This window comes from Nanorana parkeri, unplaced genomic scaffold, assembly GCF_000935625.1.
Source record: "Nanorana parkeri isolate BGI_ZX_2015 unplaced genomic scaffold, ASM93562v1 scaffold85, whole genome shotgun sequence".
NCBI lineage: Eukaryota > Metazoa > Chordata > Amphibia > Anura > Dicroglossidae > Nanorana > Nanorana parkeri.
This window is the reverse complement of record NW_017306353.1, coordinates 1,378,940-1,390,240: the sequence shown is the minus strand read 5'-3', so window position 1 is coordinate 1,390,240 and position 11,301 is coordinate 1,378,940. Positions and strand designations below refer to the sequence as shown.

The 11,301-nt window shown below is 42.4% G+C and overlaps 1 protein-coding gene across 1 annotated transcript in view; it reads left to right on the top strand.

The window, feature by feature from the left end:
* USP31 (ubiquitin specific peptidase 31) overlaps positions 1 to 11,301 on the top strand; it is a 61,597-nt gene that overhangs the window by 41,338 nt on the left and 8,958 nt on the right. The window contains exons 12-13 of the mRNA XM_018552336.1: positions 3,399 to 3,528; positions 9,095 to 9,214. Of these exons, the coding sequence (XP_018407838.1) occupies positions 3,399 to 3,528; positions 9,095 to 9,214 (250 nt within the window). The remainder of the gene's footprint in view (positions 1 to 3,398; positions 3,529 to 9,094; positions 9,215 to 11,301) is intronic.

Below are 11,301 nucleotides of genomic sequence, written 5' to 3'. Positions count from 1 at the left end.
GGTATTTTTGCACATAAATGCATTAGAAACTTGCTGAGTCTGGCTAAAGCTTGACAAACTAAATTAAGCATATGATTTGGCTTCATGGACTGGATAGAGCTTGTGGTTCATCGGAATGCAGTGGTCGGAAATGTCACCATCCATGGCCAGGCAAATTGCGCTGGAAAAAATGGCCAGCTCAACCCGAAAGCAGATTGTGTGAATGAGCCCTAAAATTGCAAAAAAACTGTAGATCCTGCTGAAAATCCAGTGCTGTCCTGTGCTCTTAAAGTGACATTAAAGGAGAACTATGAGGTGAGTGAAAATCAACCATCCTCATAGTTCGAGCCGACGTGTGACAATGAAACTCGCACGTCGGCTCAATAGGTTGGGAGGTGAGCGAACGTCCATCCGTGTGGTCACTTGGGCACCACATATACCTTGTGGTTATGAGACCGTGGCAGTGCGAATGGGATTTGGACTTTGTTGAGAGTCAGCTGTCATTCACGCAGCTGGGTGAATCTCGAAAGCATGGTCAGGATCCATCCCGGCTGCAACAATCGCAGTATACGGGACCTGTAGCTCGCTATATACTGAGCTTTGGGTCACAGGAGGACGCTAGTATAAGTCCTCCGGTGACCCTTTAGAGAACTATAGGGAAAAGGATCCGATCCAGCACTGACTCGTCTCTCTTCCTGTCCCACTGAGTCTGTGCGGGTGCACGCTGCCTCTATTGACTTACCTTGTGTCTCTCCTCATCTCCTGGCTGAAGATCTGAACTTTGCATGCGGGCGCCCGAGAATCTTCAGATCTTCGCACCTGAGCGTGCGGCAGAGACACAGGTAAGTTTTAACCCCTTTTTGTTTACGGTACTTTTTTTTTCTTATCTGCATATATCTACTGCTTGCTAGCAGTAGATATATGCAAAAACACGGGAGGCTTTAATGATCCTTTTAAGCAGAGTTCTCCTCTACTGAACGACGGTCACGAATACAGTATATCTCCATCACACGTCAAACCGGAATACCCCAAACGTGGGGTGCCTGAAGTAACTAGCAGATGGCGACCATAGCAGAGAGAAGAAAATATTTGCCAGCAAACTTACATTTTTGTGCCGTAAAATCGCCTTCACTGATGTTCATTCAGCATGTCATACAAAGAGAGCAATGTTTCGGAACCACCAGTGGTCCCTTCATCAGGCAAAGTGACTGCTGAACTATAGCACACCTCCCTCTATGTTTCAGAGAGGAGAGCTGGATTCTTCACACAGTTCCAGTACTAGGATGACAATGATGTTCCTCCATGGATACAGGACAGTTTGAAAGTTTGTCAGCCTAGGACAGAAAATGTGTTATTTGCAGGATTAGAATGTAATTATAAGGGGGGAGGAGGGGGTCTGCAACATGAGAACTAATGCAGCCACCACATCAAGTATTGGTAAGCTGCAATATATTATATTTTTGTTCTTGGGCTCGGTTATACGCTTTAAGTATTGTTTCAGACAACGTAGGCCGATTTTCCCAGCAGACCGCAGATCTATTCTCCAAATTATTAGAATACTGCCAACAGAGACAAATGCAAAGTGAGCACATCTCTAAATAAAACAAAGATCATTTATTTGGCTGTGCTGGTAGCTCTTCCCTGCGGGAAACTAGACCATCCATCTTGGTAGTTCTGATCATTCCCGGCATGATGTAAGGTCTTCTAGCCCTGAGCTGCTGCAGCAGGGCAGCTTCCTGTGTCTGCTTTGTTCAGTAGAATGGCAAAGGAAGCTTTTACGCTCTACAAGAGTGCAGCTTGACAGCTCGCAGCTAAGAGCAGCCCACCACTTCCTGATTATCCCTGCTTATTTACAGCATTACTTAGAGTAATGACAGGCTTGGGGGAAATCACATCTCATCAGCTGCTTTAATCCCTCACCCTAAGAACCAGTTTTCATTTCCAGCATCTCCGCAAAGACGGCCTTAAAGCTTTTTATCGGCTTTTTAAGAGGTTACACGTGACCGCAGCAGCAAAGCTTAGAATTCAGTGTTGTGTCCGCACCGAGCTTCTCATGTTAAGATGAATGAAAATCCTCGGACTCTGCGTTGGTTCTATCATTATGTTTTCTAATACCTTCCTAGATAATTGAAGAAACATCTGGATGGAGGTAAGGGAGCTGCCATTGCTGAGGTGTTTTTAAAGATGCTGGCTTTGTGGATGTCCTTTTTATCCTCTGGCTTCACTGCCAAGTGAGTAGGTGGCCTGGAATAAGTCTTTAGAATAGAATGGGAGGTGAGGCTTTCTAGTCTTCACGGAGGTCAAATAAGCGATTCACAACCCAAATTCCAAAAAAGTTGGGACGCTGTGTAGAATCGACATGAAAACAATGATTTGCAAATCTTATAAATCGATATTTTATTCACTATAGAAAGTAGAAAACATATCAGATGTTTAAACTCCGAAAATGGACCATTTTAAGAAAAAAGGTCATTTTGAAATTGCAACACGTCTCCAAAAAGTTGGGACAGGGCCATGTTTACCACGGTGTAGCATCCCCTTTTCTTTTAACAACACTCTGAAAACGTCTTTTTTGGGAGAAGAATTTTGTCCCATTCTTGCCTGATATAGGATTCTAACTGCTCAACAGTCCTTGGTCGTCTTTGTCGTATTTCTTTGTTTCAAGATGAACCAAATATTTTCAGTTGGTGAGTGGTCTGGACTGTTTTTTATGTAGACTAATGGCAGCCCCCGAGTTACATACATCCGACTTACATCCGACTCCTACTTACAAAGGGAGGCTATTACTATATAGCAGGGGTAGTTGTAATGTTCCGCGCTCGTGCTGGTGAGGAGTGCCCGCCTTTTTGGGTGTGGTTCGTAGTACTGTACGTACATTACAGGAAGTTGGCTCTTCACAGACGTGCAGACAAGTGGTGCCCGCCTCTTCTTCCGGGTCACTGTGAGGTTTTTACTGCTGTTTGTATCCTCGTTAGAAAGATTTAATCTCACTTCCTATTCTAGAGACAACAGGAAGTGAAAGGAAATCTTACCCCTAGGAAGGAAAAATTCACTCCTGTAAGAGTGATCATGAGAAAAAAGTGTCTCCACTGAAGCTTTGCAAAAATTTGTGTATCTTGCAGCACTCCTTACCGGATTGTTGTAGATAGCAAATGGGTGCTAGCAGTGACCACGGGGGCACCGTGAACAAAATCAGAAGTAGAAAAGGATGTCACCAGCACACCAAGCTGTAGTGTTCAGCAATAGTCCATTTTAATGACTGTCGGGGACTCGCAGGGTCCCGGTCATCAGGCTTCCATGGGGGGATGAGTTAGTCTTCTGAGCTGTGTGTGTAATTTGAACTTCAGCAATCAGATTCTGTAATAAACAATCGACTTTCTTCAGTATGTTTTATTTGTGCTTTTTGTTCTATCTTGCAGTCTTTTTGGTAACACAGAAGAGGAGTATGTTCCGGACTCTGAGAGTGTACGTCTGCAGCGAGAGCTTCACCACCAGCCACAGTGCTGCAGCCTCTCCCAGTGTTTTCAGCTGTATACCAAAGAGGAGCAGGTGAGCTGTGTACTGCACTCCCTAGCGTGCTGGGTGCTGCAGTCTTGATATTTTTACCAGTAATTTAAAAGCGAAGTCCACTGGATATTGAAACTTTAGGTTGAAACACCCAGCAGCTTTCTTTGTTAATGAAACCTTTGCACTCAAGTTCCATGCACTTCTGTCAGCTCTGGTAATCGCAACATGTTCTCCTTTGTTCTTAATCCAGCCATAATCATTCTTTTTTGAAAATGTGGGCCTAAAATTTTACTTTAGGATCACTCTAACTTAAGCCTAATCCTTAACTTGAGCATACGCTAAACTTAAAAGAAACTTGTGCTGAGAGAAACGTGGATGCTGCCATTGCTCACCTGCTTTCTGTGAAGGCTAATTGCTGTAATGCGAATCTAGTATCTTCAGTTTTTAGGAGTAGGAGCTCGAAAACTATCCTGCAAATTAGGTCAGAATGGCATCCGTACTTCTTATTTGCACACTTAATGTTGTCATTGATTTGCTTATTGAAATAAGAGGCGTTATGGTAACAGCCAGGCAAACAAGCATCTTCAGAAAGAGGTAAAAAATGTTAGGCTCCTTATTTCTTTAGAACCGGTTTAATTTGACTGCAACACCTAAGCCGATTTAAGAACAAAAGTAGTACTAATGGCCATAATCTCAGTGACATTTTAGTTGATTGTTTTCATGCTCTGAAAATCCATACTGATCAAAAGTTCACAATGAAAACTAATGATTTATGTCGTATGAGGTAAGCATTACTAGCAGTCCTTCAGATGCAAATAGGTTACTTATAGCAACCCCCCTTGATTTCCAAACGCAGACACATTTTTGAGACTTTTCTCTTAAAATGTACCTGTTCTTGAATATTTATAAAATATCATAATACCCCTGCATGAAGCTGAACTTTAGGCAAAAATATATTCCCCTTTTATGTGCACCAATTGCCTTTGCAACCCTACTTTAAAAGTGGCAATGACACCATCACTGTGCTGTTCAGAGCCTGTGCAGAGAGCAGAGCTGTGGAAGGGGCTCAAAAGACCCACCTGCTATATGCTGCCTCCAGAAAACTACAGGGGGAGGTGGAGACAAGACCAGTCACCCTGCACAAGGAGAGAAAGCAGCAGTGACCGGTCTTTATTACAGAAAGCTCCTGCACAGAAACAATGCTTCACACTGGATTACCGCACGGATCTGGAAGAAATACACAAAGTCCACAGAGATTCAAGAAAGAATACACAGGACTGTATTGGACAATATTTGCTTATCCCATAGTTCAGTTTTAAGATGTGTAAATTCATATGGAAACTGTCAGCAAGTTTGGAGTATTTTGCATCTAAAGAAATCCTTCAGATGCTTTCTTTGATCCAAGTATGCTTGCATTTCAAGACATCTGTAATTGTCTCTTTTATTTATTAGGCAGAAAATTTGAACCGGAGAACGATTAAAAACCCCAATAAAATAGATGCGGAAAAGAGAGCAGTTATATTGACAGCTTATGGTGGATTTATTTGGGTGGGACAAGGAAGCTAGGGTGTGTATAATGGACACTTGCTCTTTTTACCTACAGAAAAAGTTTTAAACCACTGCTGCAATAAAGTACAGATAACTAGAGGTGCCTACACATACATGCAGCCCCAAAATACTGCTGTTACAGCAGGCAAAACTTTGGCAGTACCAATAGTCATAAGAGGCAGTCTGTCATTGTGATGAACCAGTAGCAATGTGTGGAAAGCAGGAGCTAGTGGGAGCTTTGCCTATGTTAAAATTCTGCCAAAACATTGTATTAAAGCAGCCAATTGCCATATACTAGCGTTGTCATGTGATCCATTGTAACCAGAAGTACCAGGTACTTCTCTTCACTTCCAGTGCCAAGCAGGTTGGCAGGGAGCAAAGGGTAGTCATTATATGTACAAGAGGCCAGGTATTAAAGTGATCCTGTTGCTTGACAGTACGTGGATGAAGATTGATTGGCCTGTTTCCTAGGGAAAGCTGAGGCAGGAGATATCAGGGAAACTTACAGATACATTAGTATTCCCCAATCTGTCTGTAATCAGGCGACCTCCTGTTATATCTTCCTGCACTTTTGAAGCCATTCAGTACCTCATATAGTAATTAGAGTTGCATAGTTAGGTTGAAAAAAGACACAATTCCATCAAGTTCAACCTTTAGAGAGAAAAAGAAAATAGAAAAACCTCCATAAACAAAACCCTATGCCCAGAGTTGATCCAGAGGAAGGCAAACAACCCTAATAAAGTATGGTTCAATTTGTTCTAACTGGAAAAAAATTCTCCCCGATCCCATAAAGCAATCGGATATTCCCTTTTGTGGCATGAACTCTAGTGTGAGGTTTCTCTCTGCTGGAGAGGTTTCAAAAGCCAGTGAGTGATGCAGTGTTTTCGATTCTTAGTGGACGTAGCAATTTAATGAACTCCTGCTCTGAAAGAAATATGTGGGCTGCTATTTATGGCCTCCTGAATGCACTAAATACTTATCTTTGGCTTCAAAACATCTGAGCCCCAGACCCATGACAGGTATGCAGCAAATCAAAGTTATAGACGTGTCAGAATCTCCTAGCCTACCCATTGAGCAGATTGCCCCATCGAAGCAGCAAGCCTCAGTAAGGTTTAACTTAATCTATGTCTCATGTTATAAGCTTAAATATTATGCTTGTTGAATGTTGTTCTTGCACTCAATCCTCCTGCATAAGGAAAACCAGTTATCTGTAGCTCATGTCTTGTTGTCTATTCTTTCTCCCAAAATAATGAAAATATTTAACTTGAAAGCCTACATATTTGTCACCAGACAGGTTTTCTTAAAGGGATGCTGCAGGTGCCAAGCTGCTTGCATAATGAAATGTAGGCTGTTAGCTAGGGATGCACCGATACTAAGTACCGTACCCGGTACAAATACAGATACTTTTTGAGCTCCAAGACTACACTAGAGAAAAATTCAAAAGTTAGGAGGCAGCTGTCATTTGTAAGGACACACGGAGCTCCGGGGATTTGTACATCTCTGTTATAATGCATGATTTTGTTTTTATAAATATAAATAAAGGGATGCACCGATACCAGTTTTGCAAGTACAAGTACTGATACTTGCCCATGTACTTACAAGTACTGCTACATTTTTGTTTATTGTCATGTGACATTTTTTCTAAAACAATACAGACTAAGGATTTCAGGACAGTGGAGGAGCGCCAGAGCCAGGTCCCAGCTGCAACCCTGGTAGTTCTCATAAAAATGCCAAGTATCGGCACTGGTATCTAAAAAGTATCGGTGCATCCCTACTGTTAGCAGTAGCATATGAGTTACGTTCTGTTCCTAGATCATAACATTGTCGCCCACAGTTCTTTGCTTGTATGGACAGTGAGAACATATAAAAAGGGGTTTTGACAATTGTAGTGTTTTTTTTTTTATTCTGGACAAACGATCCTTTTGGTTTAATGTATAATTTCAGGATGTTAAAATTAATAGAACCAAAATAAAATATCAATGTATAAAAATGTAATTGGAAGTCTCCAGTAATTTCGGAATGTTTTAATCAAGTCTATTGGTTATTCATTTTCTTTCTCATCCATTGAGGGACACAAAGTTCTCGCCTTCTGATTATATTGCCACCCACAGGAGGATCTGACATTGGCAAACAACCTGCAGGCCAGCTCAGGATAACCCCTTATATACTACCAGCTACTTCCAGCATGCTTCAGGTTCTTTTTTTTTTTTTGCTTGTGTCCTAGGCAGACATCTTTTCTTCATCTCTGCTTTGTAAAAGACTAAGCAATGTTAATTAGGTATTTTTCTTCAGAGTTTGTTTTTAATTGACACTTTTCTCTGCAGGTGTCTGTCCACTGTTCCAACTATATATCCATAGTGATTGAAAACACCCTGATAATCAGTAGAAAGAAGAAAGTAGCCAGACTCCTGAATAGCATCCACCATAGTAGTTTTTATTCAACAGTCCTGGGTCCAGCCTTGAACACAGTGCAGACCACAATATTTCTCCCACAGGAGGAACTTCAGACTTTCTCCAGTCTCAGATTTGAGGTCTCTAGTCCAGGAGTCGTCCAGCCCTCTGCTTTTGCATGCGAGCTTTATGTCTGATGGTAGCCATCTTCGAGGCAGTCTTGTTTGCCCAGTTTCACCCATCTGTAAAACGCAACACTGTGATCGTGGGACAAGTCAGTCCGTGGTCAGACAAATTCTTTTTACCCTGACGACTAGGTTGTTCCCGGCTTGATGATTCTGGAATCCATCTCTATAATTGGAAAAGTCCTTCCTTCTTGTCTTTTGGAAGATCCTCAACAGATGTCAGAGTGTTGGGCTGAGGAGCAGGGGTCCTAAGCACTCTGTTTTATGCACAGGATTTTTTTATTCATTAGCGTAAACATTGTAACTTCAAGTGATCTGGCTGTCTCTTAAGCACTGGACCATCCTCCTGTGGAGTCATCTGATCCAGAATCATTCAGACAGTGCCACAGCGGTGGGCTACTTCCCATAAGCCTTAACTTTGGGAGGGAAAGGCATACTTTGGAAGTGAAAGGCATACATCACTTGATTGGGATGAATTTTCTGCTTTCTGCAGTTGGGTCTGCACACATGTTTGTCATTTAGAAACCGCTATGTGCTTCAGAAACTCATCTACAAGGTAGTATTCCTTTTAGCCATCACCGCTGCATGCAAACTTCTCAACTGGTTGTCTTTGCCTGCAAGGAACATTTTCAAATTTTGCATATGTAAAAAAGTGATGTGGCCGGCACTTCCTACTTGCCTAAGGTAGTTTCTGCCTCTCACCTTAACCAGGACATCGTTCTAACCTCTGTTCACCCAAAGATAATTCACTCTATTGCCTGGATGTGGTTTGGGTTGTGAGGGTTTCTGTCTCAGCCACAGCTTTTTTTTCAGAAAGACTGAATCCCTTTTCTGTAATCACAAACAGACCCTGTAAAAATTCACCACCTTCTCAATACGCCATTTCTTGTGGCTCAGATTGCCCATCATCCAAGCCTATCGTCTCAAGGATCATGTTCTGCGAGTGCTTTTTGGCAACGGGCCACAGATTTGGAAGGCTGCCACCTGGTCTGTTCACACATTCTGCAAGTTTACCAGGTAGGCCTCAAAGTCTCATCTGATACCAGTTTTAGGCATAAGGTCCATCAGGCAGCTTTTTTTAGCTGCATTAGGTCCCCAATTCACTGTTGTTGTTTTTTCTTGGATCTGTTAGCATTTGTTTTCTATGTTGCCTACCCCTCAGTTGGATTGCTTTTGGACATCACAAAGGTTAAAGACTTCCTGCGTCCCTCAATGGACAAGAAAGAAAATAGGATTTTTATAATTGCTATAAAAATCCTTTTCTTGGAGTCCATTCAGTTCATGCTGGTAGTAGGCGAATCCTTCTGTAGGTAGCAGTATAAACCAAAGCTGAGACTTCCTATGTTCCTCAATGGACTTGAAGAAAAGGATTTTACGGTGAGTGCAAAAATTCCTATTTTGTCAGTTAGTGCATTTGCTGCCCATGCTTTATGTGTAGTGCTTGTAGATCCGTCTGCCTGACTGCTTATGCCGCCTATTTGCAGCTCGCTCCTGGCAATGCCTGGCGCTGTCCCCACTGTAAACAGCTTCAACAGGGCAGCATTAAACTCAGCCTGTGGACTCTGCCTGACGTTCTTATTCTACATTTAAAGAGATTCCGACAGGTAAGTTGGCCCTTCCACTGCTATGTACATCTAATTCTCACCACACAACAGATCTATGCTATAACTCGTCTTCTGCTAGAGAAGCCTGCTGTCTGTGGCTTTATTAACCTTTCCTCTGCTGGATGTATATCCTTCTGTTCTTGCCAGCTTCACATCTTACAACAGTTTTTAAATGTACTAATATTGTCATGAGTTGATTACCTGATAACTCTGTTTCCAGGAATCTTCCAGGACAGCCAGTTCCCGCCCTTGGTGTGTATCCAGGTGGCATCCGAGGTTGGATGCAGGAGGGGATACTTTTGTGCATGGGGTAGCCTTCGGTCCTAGAGGTTACTGACTTGGGATGGAAGGAGGAGTCTATTTATTTAATGTGGTTGATGTGTTTCCTGTTGCAGGCAGGCGGAGCCTATATCTCGATGGCTGTCCTGGAAGATTCCTGGAAACAGAGTTATCAGGTAATCAACTCATGTTTTTTTTTGCAGTTTGTCATTGCCTTGGGCCTTTCTTTGTTCTAGCATGACTGTAGGGATAGTCCAGCAAAGGAGACCCCACAATTAGTTTGGGGTGCGCCGACTCACATAAAAGCTACACAGAACTACAAACTGGTAATCAGTATAGATGATTGACAAAGATCACAATGCTAGAGCTATTTGGAGAAAAAAAGTCCCTATTAGGGTAGCTGATTAACCACTTGCCGTCCGCCCGTTGTAAAAAAACGGACGGACGGCAGCATTGGCGGAAAAGACCCGACCATTGCAAACACCCGTTACCGGGTGTTTAACATATAGGCGATCAGCGGCTCCATAGCCCGCCGATCGTCTATATGTGCTCGTTCGTGGTTTTTTTTTTCTCCCCCTGACCCCTCACCTTGAATCCCTGGTTCCGCTGCCCCATCTGCGGCCCGGAACCGGCTCGGGGGGCGTCGGGAGGAGGAGGACGGGAGATCAGCTCCGTCCGGGCTGTGAATGCAGAAGTGATGTTTATTACATCACTTCGCACTCACCTGTCAGTCATCTGGCTGCTATAGCCAGAGAAAAGAAGCTGATGAAGCAGATCTCTGCTTCATCAGCTTCTTTTGGGGTCCATAGGTGATATTAGGGGTCCTAGAGACCCCTAATATCTCCATAAAGAGGACCTGTCAGTGTGCCTTTGCTATTATATAGGGGGTTGTTATCCCCCTATATAATAGCAATAACAATAAGTGCAAAAAAAAAAATATAAATAAAAAAAAAGAAAAGTAACACATAAAAAAATAAAATAAAATAAAAGCCACATATAAAAAAAGGGGAAAAAACCCCCCCAAAATGTTTAACTCCCCCACCCCCACGTTTACGCGCCTATAAACGTAAATACGCGTCCGGTGCCCCAGCGCGCAAAAATTACAATTGCGCTACACATGTTACATATCGCCGCGAACGTCGCAGTGAGAGCAATCATTTTAGGGCCATCAATCACTGATAACACTAAACTGATGAGCGGTAACAGCTTTTAAAGCGTCGCCTATGGCCAATTTTGGGTATTATCGTTTTTTGAGGTTTCGCGCGCGCACGCAATTTTAAGGCTTGACATGTTTGGTGTCTTTTTACCCGACGTGACCCCATCTTTTATATTTTACCAAAAAATTGGGTAATAATAAATGTTTTATCATTTAATATAGGGGAAACTGTTTTTTTTTTTTTTATTTCGGTAATTTTTCCTCAATATAGTAAAAAAATAAAAACCCCAGTGGTGAATAAATACCACCAAAAGAAAGCTCTATCTGTGCCCAAAAAAGGGTATAAAATTAATTTCAGTACAGCGCTGCATGACGGAATAAATGTCAGTTAAAGTACCGCATCGCTGAATACTGAAAAATGGCCTGGATGGGAAGGGGGTTTAACACCGCGGATGTCAACTGATTAAGCCATGTTAGATGTATTTTAGAATCCTATATAAATGGCAGCCATAGTTAGAATTCAGCCTTTAGGATCATCATTTTAGTGTTCAAGTTTTTTTCCACTTTAGCCTGAGATCTTCTTTAATTATATTGGGTTGTTTTTCATAAACGGACCATTTAGTTTATGCAAGGCAGGTCATTTACTGCATCG